Source organism: Oratosquilla oratoria, chromosome 12 (genome assembly GCF_046742065.1).
Source record: "Oratosquilla oratoria isolate Oo_2021 chromosome 12, ASM4674206v1, whole genome shotgun sequence".
Lineage (NCBI taxonomy): Eukaryota > Metazoa > Arthropoda > Malacostraca > Stomatopoda > Squillidae > Oratosquilla > Oratosquilla oratoria.
The window spans coordinates 5,613,462-5,629,817 of record NC_134788.1 but is presented as its reverse complement, the minus strand read 5'-3'; the positions used below and the strand labels follow the sequence as shown (position 1 = coordinate 5,629,817).

At 42.6% G+C, this 16,356-nt stretch overlaps 1 protein-coding gene across 1 annotated transcript; it reads right to left on the bottom strand.

Moving 5' to 3' along the window:
• Positions 1–12,157: 12,157 nt before the first annotated feature.
• On the bottom strand, positions 12,158–13,072 carry LOC143030172 (uncharacterized). The gene has a single exon (XM_076193335.1). The coding sequence runs from the start codon at positions 13,070–13,072 to the stop codon at positions 12,158–12,160; it is 915 nt and encodes a 304-aa protein (XP_076049450.1).
• Between the last annotated feature and the right edge of the window lie 3,284 nt (positions 13,073–16,356).

The following is a 16,356-nucleotide window of genomic DNA, read 5'->3' as shown; positions in this document are numbered from 1 at the left end:
CTCTGTAGTGACTCACAATCCTCTTCCGTGTTCACTTTTTTTAATAGTTTTGCATCATCTGCAAAGAAGCTCATATAACTTTCAATTCCTTCATCCATATCATTAGTATATATAGCAAATATTATTGGAGCCAGAACTGTTCCTTGTGGAACACCGCTTATTACTTCATCCCATTTTGATTGTTTGTCTCTTATCACTACTCTCATTTTTCTTTCTTGTGAAAAGTCTTCCATCCACTTAAGCAGTTTGCCCTGTATTCCTCCTTCAGTTTCTAATTTCTTAAGCAACTTCTTATATGGTACTTTGTCAAAAGCTTTTCTCAGGTGTAGATATGCACAATCAGCCCATCCATCTCTTTCTTGTATATATATCTATTAGCCTTGAATAGAAACATATTAAATTGGTGACACATGATCGTCCTTGTCTGGATCCAAATTGCCTTGGATTAAGCACGTAGCTTTTTCTAAATATTTTACCCATCTACTTTTGACAATTCTTTCACAAATTTTTGCTATTGTACTTGTTAGAGAGACTGGTCTATGGTTGGTATGGTCTTCTTTATTTCCCCCTTTATATATAGGTACTATATTTGCTTTTTTCCAATCTTCTGGAACTTTTCCTTCTTTCAAAGGACTGTTCATTATGCTATGTATTTTGTCTGCCAGTTCATTCCTGCATTCTTTCAAAATCCAGTTTGCTATTTCATCTAGTCCATGCGATTTTCTGACATCAAGATTACTCAAGTGTTTCAATATTTCATTCTTTGTTACTTCTATTTCTTTCATGGGGGGGACTTTCTCTTTCCATTCGATCTCTTCAGGTTGTATGTTCTCCCTTGTAAACACTGATTTAAAATGCTTGTTCATAATTTCCGCCATTTCAATTTCCTCTGTGTATTCAACTCCTCCTTGTCTTAATTTCTCCAAATCTTGTTTGTTTTTCAGTTTGTTATTTACAAATCTGTAAAATAGTTTTGGTTGATTTTTACATTTTCTATGACATCTTTTTCATATTTTCTCTTTTCCTCTCTGCACGCTTGTACATATTAATTTCTATAACAAGTATATATTTTCCATTTTTCAGGCCTTTTATCTTTCTTCCATTTAGTCCAAGCTTTGTCTCCTTTGTCTTTTAACTCCCTACAACTTTTGTTGTACCAGCACTTTACATATTCCTTTTCTTGTTTTTGTCTTGGGACATACTTTTCCACTCCTTTTTTATACATCTTTGTCAAAATATTCCATTTCTCTTCCACTGTTGTATCTTCTTTGTATATTCCTTCCCATTTTTAATTTGAAAGAATTCTCTTATTTTATCAAAATTTGTTTTTTCATACATCATTCTTCCTTTTCTATATTGTTCATTTCTTTTCATGTATTTTTCCTCAATTAGTTCCAGTTCAATCAATATGTGGTCACTTTTACTTATTGGTGTTTTATATTTAATCTTTTCCACTATTTTAGGTTCAGATGTGATAATTAGGTCTAGTCTCGATGGTTGTTCTTCATTTCTATACCTAGTGTTCTCCTGTATCCACTGTGTCATTGTATGGTCAATAATCATCTCATGAGCCGTCTCCACCCTTTACTGTCATCTCTTCCCAGCAGACTTCTTTGCAATCAAAATCACCCAACATAACTATTCTTCCTCCATCTTCCATTATCTTATTTAATGTTATCCTTGTGTCCTCTAACATACTTTTATGTTCACTCTCTTCCCACGAGGCTGTTTTCGGAGGCACATAATTTATCACAAACTTTCTGCTCTTCTTATCTCTGTCTTCCACTTCGATCATAATCATCTCTACTGTATTCTTTCCATATGTGACACATCTCACGTTTATATCCTTCTTAGTCAGGAACATAACTCCACCCCCTTGCTTTGTCTCTCTGTTTCTAATCCAATAATTATATGCATCATGTCCTACACTGTTGGATGGTAGTGGACCTTTTAATTTCGTTTTTACAATTCCCATTATGTCTGGATCTTTTTCGTTCAGATAATCATTCAGCTCATTCAATCCTGTTATTAATCCATCTATATTTGTGTAAGACACTCTTAGTTTTCTGCCACTTCCATTGTATTCTCTGTTTCCCTTTTGTTTTTCTCTAGTATGTCGTATTTCCTTACTTTCATATTCACTACTCTCCAATAGAATTTCTCTTTTTCTGACTCTGTTCTGTTCTCGTTTTTTTCCTTAGCTTCATGTCTTTTCATTTTTTCCTCCTCTCTTTCCTCTTTATTCATTTCCCTTTTTATCCATACCTTTTTATATTGTTCACTTGTTGCTAGTTTCCCTGTTTTGGATAAGATATCCTCTGCCGTCGTTTGTGACCTGAATTTAATCTTAATTGGTCTGGTCTTATCTGTACTATATGTATGTGTGTGTGTGTGTGTGTGTGTGTGTGTGTGTGTGTGTGTGTGTGTGTGTGTGTGTGTGTGTGTGTGTGTGTGTGTGTGTGTGCATGTGTGTGTGTGTGTGTGTGTGTGTATTTACCTAGTTGTATTTTACGGGAAGGGGAGCTATGTTCGTGGTGTACCGTCTTCATATCTCGTTTTATCTAAACTATTTTTAAATTCATGTAATGTTTTTGCACACACCACTTGCTCATCTAACTTGTTCCAACTGTTTATTACTCTGTGAGGAAAACTGTTCTTTTTCATATCTCTTCTATAGCTGTCTTTCTTGATTTTCTTTCCGTGTCCTCGTGTATTTCTATCATCCCATTTTATCAGATTCTCTCTGTCAGTAATTTCTATGCCTTTCATGATTCTGTAAATAGCTACCAAATCTCCTCTCTCTCTTCTTTGCTCTAGTGTCTGTAGCTCAAGTTTTTCTAGTCTCTCTTCATATGATAGTTTTGAGAGTGTTGGTGCCAATTTTGTAATTGCTCTTTGTATTCTTTCAAGTTTTTTTTATACATTTTTTTGTACTTGGTGACCATATCGTTGCTGCATATTCCAATCTTGGTCTTATCAGGGTGATTAGAATTTTCTTCACCATTTCTTCATCCAGGTGTAAATGCAACTTTGATTGTTCTTATTGAATTATAAGTTTCTCCAAAAATCTTATTTATATGTTTCTCAGGTGACATATTATTCATAACAATGACTCCCAGGATCTTCTCATTTTCTACTTTTTTATTCCTTCTTCTCCCAATTTATATGATCCTGTTATTCTGTTTTTGCTTTTTCCCAATTCCATTATACTACATTTTTTAGTGTTGAACTCCATCTCCCACTTCCTACTCCATTCCTGTACTTTATTTAGATCTCTCTGTAGTGATTCACAATCTTCCGTGTTCACTTTTTTTAATAGTTTTGCATCATCTGCAAAGAAGCTTGAATTTTTGTGGTGAGCTATAAGTCAATATTTCAAGTGAGTGCAGTTAAGAACCCATCCGTATCCTCTGGGGCTGGCACTTGAAGGAGACTTCCCAGCCGACGTGGTTGGTATCTTTTGCACTCGTCGCGTCTCATCCGGTCGGTTCAGGGCATCCTGCGCAGTTACCTAGGTGAAAAAAAAGCATTAGTCCTTGGCTTAAGTTGAAATGTGTCATAAGTCAAAAATCAGCAAGAGAGTACAGTCGAACAGAACCCATCCGTATCATCTGGGGGGCGGCACTTGAAGGAGGCGTCCCAGCTGATACGAGTTAAGTGACATCGTCAGTCGACGGATGAGTCCCCCAGCCGAGGTCCTGGGGCCCGCACGCAGAAATCTGGTCGCTGGGCAAAGGGCCACATAATGATCTAGCCCGTTTGCGCCGGCCTTTCCACAGTGGATGCAGGCCTCCGGCTGTCCCGTCACCTCCGAGAAACATCGATACCCGAGACGGAGTCGATGAAGGGTGACTTCCTCTATCCTGGAGAGACGGACTCCAGGGGTCAGTCGCTCATACGCTGTGGCAACTTGATACCAGCTTGCTGACGGCCTCTGGGCTGTCAGGTTCCTATGGCTTTGCAGCTCCCTCTTGGCCATCGTTCTCGTTGCAATTGCCAAGATCTCAGTTCGGCTCGGGAGGACACCAATTCCGCCTTCCATGTCCCCTGTGGCCGCTCTTCTGGCCACCCTGTCTGCCGCTTTATTTCCCTGGATGCCGATGTGTCCCGGCACCCAGTTGAGGACGACTGATCTCCCTTGCTGACGGAGGGCCTTGAGCTGAAACAACAGCGAGGCCATTCGTTTTTTCTGGTCATTATGATAAATTTTAGATATTAATTGCAACAGAGCTAAACTATCTGTGTGCACAACTACATTACGTTGGTGGGTGTTGAGAGCATGGGTCAATGCTAGACCCACTGCAACACCTTCTGCTTGCGTCGAGCAGCGAGTGCCCAACACCCTTACTCCCTGTTGCTCGTCCTTCGTGACAAACGCTGCACCTGCCACGTTGTGTACGGGATCCACGGAGCCGTCTGTGAAATAGACGACGCAGTTTTCCTGGGCGACAGATCTCATTGTGGCCTCCGCATCCGCCCGCAGGCGCGGCAGCGGTGTACCGCGTCGTGACGCCATCACACTGATTCTGGCCAGTGGATTCTCCCAGGGGGGAGACTGCACATAACCTTCCACCGGCACATCCCTCCTCTTCTGAAGGATAAGGTCATGCAGGTGAAGGTCCCTTATGCTGTGTGCAACCCTCGCTGACCACCTCTTCTGCGGGAAGAGATCCGGATCTTGCTGGAGGGCGTTGATTAGCCTTCGCCGCAGGAACGAGTCATGTTCTCTCTGAATGACTCTTATGGCGAAGGCTACCACCAATCCTGAGATCCTCGCACTGATAGGCACCAGTCCCGCCTCTTGCTGCATATTGGCGACCAGAGTCCAGCGCGGCGCGCCCAATATTACGCGCAGCGCCTGGTTCTGTACTATCTCCAAGCCAGCCAACCGTGTTGCGGATAGACCAGCCAGAGCACTGGTCGAATTGCGCTGACGTAGAATGTCCGGAGGACAGCGCAGTTGGCACCTGCCTCTCTGGTCGCCAAGGACTTCAAAACGTTAATCCGGCTGAGGACCCTTCCCCGGATGTAGGCCACTTCAGTCTGGAAGGACAGCCTGGAGTCAAGCCAGACACCAAGGTACATGTGCGTGCTGACCCACTCTACCTCATGTCCATGCAGCAGAAGCCTGTCCCTCGGTGTCACGCTAGTGCCAAAACACATGGCTTTGGTCTTTGGTGGCGAGATCTTGAGGCCAAGCTCTTCGCATTTGGAGGAAATACGGTCGAGGCACATTTGCGTCCTTCTGGCCTTGGTCCTTCTGCCTACTACCACCAGCGCGACATCGTCTGCGTATGATAGGAGGCGGCATCCTGTGGGTAGAGGGATGGCTATTAATTCAGTCATCAGCACGTTAAACAGGGTGGGACTGAGAACCCCACCCTGGGGTGTACCATTTTCCAGGGGGTGATAGCAGGACTCCACTCCCTGTAGACGGACTCTGGCAGTTCTATTGGAGAGGTAGTCCGCTATCCACTGTAACAGTTTCCCCTGTACTCCTCTGGCAGCCAGACTGTCCAGAATTGCAGCGGGACTGGCAAGCTCGAATGCCTTCTCTAGGTCAAAGAAGACGACCATGGCGTGACGTTGCTCCACATGGCTCAGAAGCGTTGCAATGCATTGAGCCGTGCCCACCCCTTTGGTGAAGCCATAGAGGTTCTCTTGTGGTGGTCCCAGTTTCCACAAAAGTCTTTGGAGAACCATTTTTTCCATGGTCTTCCCCAGGCAGCTCGTCAGGGAGATAGGACGATACTTTCCGGGCTCCCTGGGCTTGGGGATAGGCACGATGTCGGCCCTCTTCCAGTTGGACGGAAGTCTTCCACAGGACCAACTGCTGTTTACCACCTGGAGGAGTGCTTCTTCTCCAGCATCCCCCAGGTGTGCAACCATGGAGTACGTCACTAGGTCGCTCCCCGGAGCAGTGTCGGAGGATCTCTTACGTGAGGCTTGCAGCTCATGGATGGTGAATGGCGTGTCCGTGTCACCCGGAGACCCCATGGCAGCTTGTATTCTGGCCTCTCTTGGTTCACGGAGCATGGCCTGCCTCTGCTGCAGCTCGGCGGGTAGCGTGGCTGTGTGCGTGCGTCTGGCAAATTCTTGCGCCAGATTTTCTGCCTCGCACTGTGGTGCACGGGGAGCGCGCCGTGGTGGGGGTACGGCTGGTCGCTATGTGGAGTTTCCCCCAAAGTTCCTTTAGCGTGGTGGACTCACTAAAGCTTTGGCACCATTCTAGCCACTTCTCGCTACGCACACGTCGAGCTGTCTCCTTGGCCTCTTCGACGGCACTCCGGAGGTTGGCCAGGTTAGCAGGGTTGTGGTGTCTACGCAGGATCTTTCGTAGACGGTTGACCCTGTGGTTGGCATCCTTGATCTCTTGGTTGTAGTACCAACCATCACGATGTCTCCTCCTGTTGAGGCCCTTCTTAGGTATTGCCTCCTCTGCCGCTGCATGAATAGCAGAGACCAGTGAGGCCTCCGCATCATCCAACTCACCCATGGCCAGAGCGTCGGTGACGACCTCGCGAGCCACTCTGTCCTTGAACAACGTCCAATTGGCCTTGCGCGGGTTCCACCTTCCTATTCTCTGGACCACTGGGGGTGGCGGGGCTACGGTGAGCGACATGTCTATTCCAAAATGATCACTCGTAGCCGTGTCGTTGATGCTCCACGACATCCGATGCAGCAATGAGGAGGAGACAAATGAGAGATCGAGCCTGCCATGTCGTACATGCGTCGGCGACCCTTCGTTCAGTAGGACCACACCCGGGCTGGTGTTCAGGATTTCATCAATGTGTCGCCCGGACGAGTTTGTAGGCGACACAGAGTGAAGAATGGGGTGGTGCGCATTAAAGTCACTTGCGATGATGTACTGCTCGTCCTCCGCGACGGTGCATACTTCCCCCAGGTCCAAGTGTCCACGCACAGGGGCCTTGTAAATGTTATACACATGGACCGTTTCATGGGGGAAGTGCAGTCGAACTGCGAGCACCTCCACATCTTCCCCACACTCTATTGGTGGGTCTACTCTTGAACATGGGATGGACGCATGGACAAGGGTCATACAACCTCTGCTTGTGTCCGTTTGGGGCGACACGAACACGTGGTATCCAGAGGTCCTGATCTCTTCCTCTCCCACCAGGGTCTCTTGCAAGAGGATGACCTGTTTTTCCTCCTGCGGTATGATGGCTTGCAGAAGTGACTGTTTCGCTCTGAATCCAAGGATATTCCATTGGAGGAAGCGAACAGTCTGGGTGGTCGAGCGCACTGTGGATACTTAATCCATGGTGCTCGTTGTCTTCCGATGACTCCGACGACGATGACGGGCTTGACGGCGAAGAAGAAGAGCCCTCGCTGCTAACATCACTGTCCGTATCCACTCCTTCGTTTCCCCTAGGTACGTCAGGGAATCCAGCCACAAACGCTGCGCCACCTGCCTTAGAGAGGGTAACCTCTCGCCTCGTCTGGTACCGCTGGACTCGAACTGGGCCCTCTGGCAGTGTAGCCTTGACCGCGGCTCCTGCGGTACTCTTGGCACCTGCTTTGCCTTTTCGGGCCGGCTCGTCAGACGTTGGCGGCTCTGCGCGTACTGGGGAGGGCGCTGGATCCTCCTCGGGTGTCCGGACACTGGTCGAGGGCACTGCGGGAGGCCGCGCAGGAGATGGGATCATTGGAGAGCTTTCGGTCACCTGGGTGGTACCTGGTGCAGCGGATGGAGACATGGAGGGCTTGGTGGCAGGTGAGCACTTTTTGATGGAGACCATCGCCTGCGCTATGTCCTTGAGGAAGCTCGTAGCTTCCCTGACCTGGTCTTCCGAGCTCCCCAGGTGGCGGGCCAGCGCAGCCGCGGCGACCATGACGAACTGCATCAGTTCGTCATCCTGGAAGGTGAGTAGCCGCGGAAGGGCTTGCGCCGGCTGCTGCTCCCTTTGGACAGGAGGTTCTGCCGGGGGGCTGCGGTTCTTGGTTCCGTTATGGAACTGGGGCCGCTGAGGGAGCCCAGGGAACTCTGCCTCCGTTAGCGCAGGCGACGGTGTTGGAGGCTGCTGACGTGGCTCCCTCGGTTGCCGAGGGTGTTTCCACACCGAGGGACGGGGCGGGGCCGGAATGTAGTCCTCTCTGGCCTTGTACACCTCCCTCGTAGCCTTGGCCTCGTCTCTGCGGACGCCGCAGGCAAGGCTCCAAGCGTGGTGGGTTTTGCCGCAGTTGGGGCACTTGGCCGTCGTCTCCTCATTTTTCTTGTGCTTTGCAATGCACGTGTCGGTGGTATGTGGGCCACTACAGATGCCGCACTTAAACGAGCGTCTGCAGTGCCTTTGGTGGTGCCCGTACTGCTGGCAGCGAAAGCACCTCATGGGGTCCGGCACAAAGGTGCGTAGTGGGAACGTGCCCCACATGCCCAGGTCCAGTTCCCTCAGTGCGGGCCCCCGGAGGGTAACCACGACCTGCCTGGTGTTCTCCTTCCTCCAGGTGCATCTTTCTGCACTGATCACCTGTGGATGCTCTTCGATGGCGTCCAGGGTATTAACCGTTGACCAGCCCTGTAGCACCATCTTCGTTCCCTTCTCTGCTCCTTCCACCCTCTGGAGGTTTACCCTCCTACTACTGACCTCCGTTAGGTTGGCAAGGGCAGAAGTGGCGGCCTCATCCTTAGGAGAGATGAGAATCTCTCCGGTTGGCAGGTAATTAAAAGTAATGTTCCAATATCTGGGTCGAAGTTGGCGGTGTATATAGTGAGTCAGGCCCACGTTCCCTCCTTGCGGAGTGGTTGGTGGCTGGTTCCAGTACAACATGTCAAACAGCATCGGTACAATATATATAATATAATACAATAATAGTAATATAATAATAATACAACATAACACGATGTATGACACAATACACAATATAATATATAATATAATATACCATACCAAATCATATCATGGTATATCACATTATAACACAACATAATAATTAGCATCGATACATAATCAATAAAATTATAATAAGAATAAATATACGAGTTTTGAAAAATGGAAATATATATATATGAAAATAAATGTCACCGTGATATTTTGTCACCGTGTTACGTCGGAGTTGTCCTGGGCGTCTTTTAGCTGCATACTCCGCCGTGCATTCCGTCCACTCCACTTCTCCCACTTCCCGGCCCATGCTGTGTCCGGCAGCCATGTGTAATGTTTCAACTGTTCCAGTATAACACCTCAAACAGCATCGGTATAACATATAATAATAATAATAGTAGTACTAATAATAATAATAATTATAATAATAATAATAATAATAATAATAATAATAATAATAATAATAATAATAATAATAATAATAATAATAATAATAATAATAATAATAATAATACTGTAAAAGTAATAATATTATAATATGGCACAACATACAATATAATATATAATAATGCAATTTAATTATATTACAATATAATAACATAACACAATAATAATAATTAGCATCGATACAGAATGCATAATAAAATAATGAGAATAAAATAAAATATGATTTTTGATCAACGAAATGTCACCATGATGTTTTGTCCTTGTATATAATCCCCGTATTACGTCGGAGCTGTCCTGGGGCGTCTTTCTATAGTTGCATATTTCGCCGTGTATTCTGTCCACTTAATATTTCCTACTTTTTGGTTTATGTTGGGTTTAGTGGCTATGTGTAATGCTTCAACCGCTTTCCTTCTTCTCTTTGTTAATCCTTTTTCCATCACTTCTGATTGTAGCCAATCGGGCATATGACCTCCGACGTAACACGGGGATTATATACAAGGACAAAACATCACGGTGACATTTCGTTGATCAAAAATCATATTTTATTTTATTCTCATTATTTTATTATGCATTCTGTATCGATGCTAATTATTATTATTGTGTTATGTTATTATATTGTAATATAATTAAATTGCATTATTATATATTATATTGTATGTTGTGCCATATTATAATATTATTACTTTTACAGTATTATTATTATTATTATTATTATAATTATTATCATTATTAGTACTACTAATATTATTATTATATGTTATACCGATGCAGTTTGAGGTGTTATACTGGAACAGTTGAAACATTACACATGGCTGCCAGACACAACATGGGCCGGGAAGTGGGAGAAGTGGAGTGGACGGAATACACGGCGGAGTATGCAGCTAAAAGACGCCCAGGACAACTCCGACGTAACACGGTGACAAAATATCACGGTGACATTTATTTTCATATATATATATTTCCATTTTTCAAAACTCGTTTACTTATTCTTATTATAATTTTATTGATTATGTATCGATGCTAATTATGTTGTGTTATAATGTGATATACCATGATATGATTTGGTATGGTATATCATATTATATATTATATTGTGTATTGTGTCATACATCGTGTTATGTTGTATTATTATTATATTACTATTATTGTATTATATTATATATATATTGTACCGATGCTGTTTGACATGTTATACTGGAACCAGCCACCAACCACTCCGCAAGGAGGGAACGTGGGCCTGACTCACTATATACACCGCCAACTTCGACCCAGAGTAACACTCCTCTGAAGAAGCTATTGTAAGCGAAATCGGTCAGGAATAAACTCGATATTCAGATAAAGACCCGTGTTTCCCCCTCCACCTTTCCCATAATTTGTCCCAATGTCTCTACATATATATATATATATATATATATATATATATATATATGTATTCACTTGGTCTTTTGGATCACGTGTTGGACTCGTGATCGACAGCTATTTCCCTCCTGGAAGAGAGCTCAGAGCTCGTAGGTCCGATCTATGGGTAATGCTATGACCTTGCACACACACACACACCCCCAACTCCCCGCCCACGAGAGTTGGAGTAACACCCCTCAGCGCTGCGATACTGATATTATTTCACATGTGTGTGTGTGTGTGTGTGTGTGTGTGTGTGTGTGTGTGTGTGTGTGTGTGTGTGTGTGTGTGTGTGTGTGTGTGTGTGTGTGTGTGTGTGTGTGTGTGTGTGTGTGTGTGTGTGTGTGTGTGTGTGTGTGTGTGTGTGTGTGTGTGTGTGTGTGTGTGTGTGTGTGTGTGTGTGTGTGTGTGTGTGTGTGTGTGGAAATTAGCTGTTGGACCACACATTTATACATCCGAGGATGGGAACAAGGACAGGTCACCCCGCTATCTGTCTGGGGATTCCCTTTCCCGTATCATGCATACGTTTCCCAATTGTATTTATGATTAATTTACTTGTTGCCTTTGACAAACAAACAAAACCTTCCCTGTCATTGATATTTTCATAATAATTAATGTAGGCAGCTTCAACAGTCTTCCTCATGTCTCTCCTTAATCCCGTGTGTAAAACCTCGACTCCATCCCAGTGGGGCAAATGTCCAGATCGGTCTGCATGTTGGACGAGTGAATTAGACGTCCTGTGTGACCTCAAGTCTCGTTTGTGCTCAGCTATGCGTTTCTCGACGCCTCGACCTGACTCGCCGTAATACGAAGATGAGCAACTACCGCAAGGAATGCGATAGATGGTACTGAGGGCGTTTTGGGACAGTCCTTTTATATTCTTGGTCTTGAAGATTTTTCCAATTTTGGAACTGGACGTCCTTGCTATTTTTATCCCACTCTTCCCAAGAAATCTGTCTATGCCTTCAGTTTTTTTAGAGTTAGGAACCGAAATATACTGTACCTTATTATCCTCGGACGATTGGACATTTGGTCTCATGAAAATGTTCCTAGCTACTCCTTTCAGCTTTTTAATCATTCCCCCTGGATATTTTAATTTCTTAAAAGCATTAGTTATGTAGGCTAATTCATCTTCTAAAAATTCCTCACTGCAAATCCTAAAAGCTCTGAGGAAGAAGCCTATGAGCACGCCGGTCTTCACTCGCTCGCTGTGTCCTGAAAAGTAGTGCACAAAGTCGTCTCTGTTGGTAGGTTTTCTGTACACTGAGAATCTTACTCCTTCATCCCTCCTGTGCACCAACGTGTCAAGGAATGGTAACTTGTGGTCGTCTTCCATCTCTACAGTAAATTGTATATCTTTATGGACTCTATTGAGTCTATCTAGCTTATGTCCAATGTCGATATTCTCCGGTACTATCACAATAACGTCGTCCACATACCTTAGCCACGTGGTGCCTCTACCCATGATCCTTCTATATTCGTCTTCCTCCAAGGGTTCCAGAGAGTGGTTTGGCTAGACGCTTGGCCAACTTGTGCGGAGCACTCCCGATCCCTGAAGTTATGGGTCTCATAGGTATTCCTGTTTTATGAACTTTTGGGAGGCCGTGCATCGAGGGGGGTCTCGGGGCCTCTTCCAACAGGCCTAACAATTTCTTACCTTTGACAGATTTTCGTAGGATATTCCTGGCCTCGATCTTAAACTTCTCCGCTTCGTTGTCCGCGTTTCCATCCGGTTTTCTTTCGTAAGTGATGTGATCATTCAGTAGATCTAGCATCTTATCTAAGTAATCATTCTTATTCATAACAATCACACCCCCACCTTTATCAGCTTGAGAGATTATTATGCTATCGTCCTGGCTTAGTGTGTGTAGCGCCTCCTTATATCTCCTCGGGATGACACAAATGTTAGATTGGGCTAAGGCTTTATAGCAAGCGACCACTCCTTGAGTAAAGCCTTTATCCGCATCACGATCCCTCCACTTATAGTTGCAGTTTATGAACTCATTGAAACCTTTTCCGTTACCTCCGATGTCAAACTTTAAACCTAGTGAGAGTACTTGCTTTTCTGTGCTGGATAACTGTCTGTCTGAAAGGTTCAGAACCAGGTCTAAACGTCCTACTATGTTCCAATCGCTGACCTCGCACAGACGAGCTAGTTCGCGCTTTAACTTAACACTTTGAACCGTATACTCCTTGGCTAACTTACGCGATAACCAGCCGGGTAACGCGAGACTATCTATATCATGGTGCAACTCGTTCACTTTATCCTCAAGATTTTTGCACGCTTCCTCTAAGTAAGCTCTTGCACTTTCAGTAAAAGGATGTTTGTCACTTCTCAGTTGTCTTGGGGCTGATTCCGGGAGAACCTGTTCTTCTAGGCAGTCCATAAGAAGACCGAGTCGGTCGAAACGTATAAGCAATAAAAAGTTCCAGCCCATCTTCGCTTATTCTTCCTCCACCCAATCTCTCATATATATATATATATATATATATATATATATATATATATATATATATATATATATATATATATAAATATATATATATATATATATATATATATATATATGTGTGTGTGTGTGTGTGTGTGTGTGTGTGTGTGTGTGTGTGTGTGTGTGTGTGTGTGTGTGTGTGTGTGTGTGTGTGTGTGTGTGTGTGTGTGTGTGTGTATGTGTGTGTATTTACCTAGTTGTATTTTACGGGAAGGGGAGCTATGCTCGTGGTGTCCCGTCTTCATATCTCATTTTATTTAAACTGTTTTTAAATTCATGTATTGTTTTTGCACACACTACTTTCTCATCTAGCTTGTTCCAAATGTCTATCACTCTGTGGGGAATGCTGTTCTTTTTCAGATCTCTTCAATAACTGTCCTTCTTGATTTTCTTTCTATGTCCTCTTGTATTTCTATCATTCCATTTTATTAGGTCCTCTCTATCAATAGTCTCTACGCCTTTCATGATTCTATAAATAGCTATCAAATTTCCTCTCTCTTCTTTGCTCTAATATCTGTAGCTCAAGTTTTGTTATTCTCTCTTCATATGATGGTTTTGAGTGTTGGTGCCAATTTTGTAATTGCTCTTTGTATTCTTTCAAGTTTTGTTATACATATTTTTTGTCCTTGGTGACCACATTATCGCTGCATATTCCAATATTAGTCTTATCAGAGTGATTAGTATTTTCTTCACCATTTCTTCATCCAGGTACGTAAATGCCACTTTGATTGTTCTTATTAAATTATACGTTTCTCCAAAAATCTTGTTTATATGTTTTTCAGGTGACATATTATTCATAATAATGACTCCCAGGTCCTTTTCATTTTTTACTTTTTATTCCTTCTTCTCCCAGTTCATATGATCCTACTATTCTTTTTTTGCTTTTTCCAAATTCCATTTTACTACACTTCTTAGTATTGAATTGCATCTCCCACTTCCTACTCCATTCCCATACTTTATTGAGATCACTCTGTAGCGACTCACAATCTTCTTCAATGTTTACTTTTTCAACAGTTTTGCATCATCTGCAAAGAAGCTCATATAACTTTCAAGTCCTTTACCCAAATTATTAATATATATAGCAAACATTATTGGGGCCAGAACCGTTCCTTGTGGAACACCACTTATTACTTCACCCAATTTGAATGTTTGTCTCTTATCACTACTCTCATTTTTCTTTCTTGCAAAAAGTCTTCCATCCATTTAAGCAGTTTGCCCTGTATTCCTCCTTCAGTTTCTAATTTCTTAAGCAACTTCTTATGTGGTAATTTGTCAAAAGCTTTTCTTAGGTCTAGAAATGCACAATCAGCCCATCCATCTCTTTCTTGTATTATATCTATCAGCCTTGAATACAAACACATTAAGTTTGTGACGCATGATCGTCCTTGTCTGAATCCAAATTGCCTTGGATTAAGCACGTTGTTTTTTCTAAATACCTTACCCATCTACTTTTGATAATTCTTTCACAAATTTTTGCTATTGTACTTGTTAGAGAGACTGGTCTATAGTTAGTAGGGTCTTCTTTATTTCCTCCTTTACATATAGGTACTATATTTGCTCTTCTCCAATCTTCTGGAACTTTTCTTTCTTTCAAGGAACTGTTTATCATGTTATGTATTTTGTCTGCCAGTTCATTCCTGTATTCTCTCAAAATCCAGTTTACTATTTCATCTGGTCCATGCGATTTTCTGACATCAAGATTACTCAATTGTTTCATTATTTCATTCCTTGTTACTTCTATTTCTTTCATAGGGGGGACTTTCTCTTCCCATTCGATCTCTTCAGGTTGTATGTTCTCCCTTGTAAACACTGATTTAAAATGCTTGTTCATAATTTCTGCCATTTCTATTTCCTCTGTGTATTCAACTCCTTGTCGTAATTTCTCTAATTCTTGTTTGTTTTTCAGTTTGTTGTTTACATATCTGTAAAATAATTTTGGTTTATCTTTACATTTTTCTATGACATCTTTTTCATATTTTCTCTTTTCTTCTCCGCACACTTGTACATATTCATTTCTATAACTAGTATATATTTTCCATTTTTCAGGTCTTTTGTATTTTTCCATTTTGTCCAAGCTTTATCTCTTTTGCCTTTTAACTCCCTACAGCTTTTGTTGTACCAGCACTTTACATATTCCTTTTCTTGTTTTTGTCTTGGGACATACTTTTCCACACCTTCTTTATAATTTGTTGTCAAAATATTTCATTTCTCTTCCATTGTTGTTTCCTCTTTGTATATTCTTTCCCAGTTTTCTTTTTGAAAGAATTCTCTTATTTTCTCATTTTTTCCATACATCAATCTTCCTTTTCTATATTGTTCATTTCTTTTCATGCATTTTTCCTCATTCAGTTCCAGTTCAACCAATATGTGGTCACTTTTACTTATTGGTGTTTTATATTCAATCTTTTCCACTATTTCAGGTTCTGATGTGATCATTAGGTCCAGTCTCGATGGTTCTTCTTCATTTCTATACCTAGTGTTCTCTTGCATCCATTGTGTCATTGTATGGTCAATAATCATCTCAAGTAGAACATTTCCCCATGAGTCGTCACCACCCTTTACTGTCATCTCTTCCCAGCAGATTTCTTTGCAATTAAAGTCGCCCATCATAACTATTCTTCCTCCATCTTCCATTACCTTATTTAATGTTATCCTTGTGTCTTCTGACATACTTTTATGTTCTCTCTCTTCCCACGAGGCCGTTTTTGGAGGCATATAATCTATTACAAACTTTCTACTCTTCCTATCTCTGTCTTCCACTTTGATCATAATCATCTCTACTCTATTCTTTCCATATGTGACATTTCTCACGTTTCTATCCTTCTTAGTCAGGAACATAACTCCACTCCCTTGCTTTGTCTCTCTGTTTCTAATCCAATAATTATATGCGTCATGTCCTACACTGTTGGATGGTAGTGGACCTTTTAATTTTGCCTCTACAATTTCAATTATGTCAGGTTCTTTTTCCTTCAAATAATCATTCAGTTCGTTCAATCCTGTTATCAATCCATCTATATTTGTGTAAGACACTCTTAATTTTCTGCTATTTCCATTGTATCTACTGTTTCCCTTGTGTTTTTCTCTGTTATGGTACATTTTCTCACTTTCATATTCACTAGTCTCCAATAGAATTCCTCTTTTTCTGACTCTGTTCTTCTCTGTTGTTTTTTTTTTCTTAG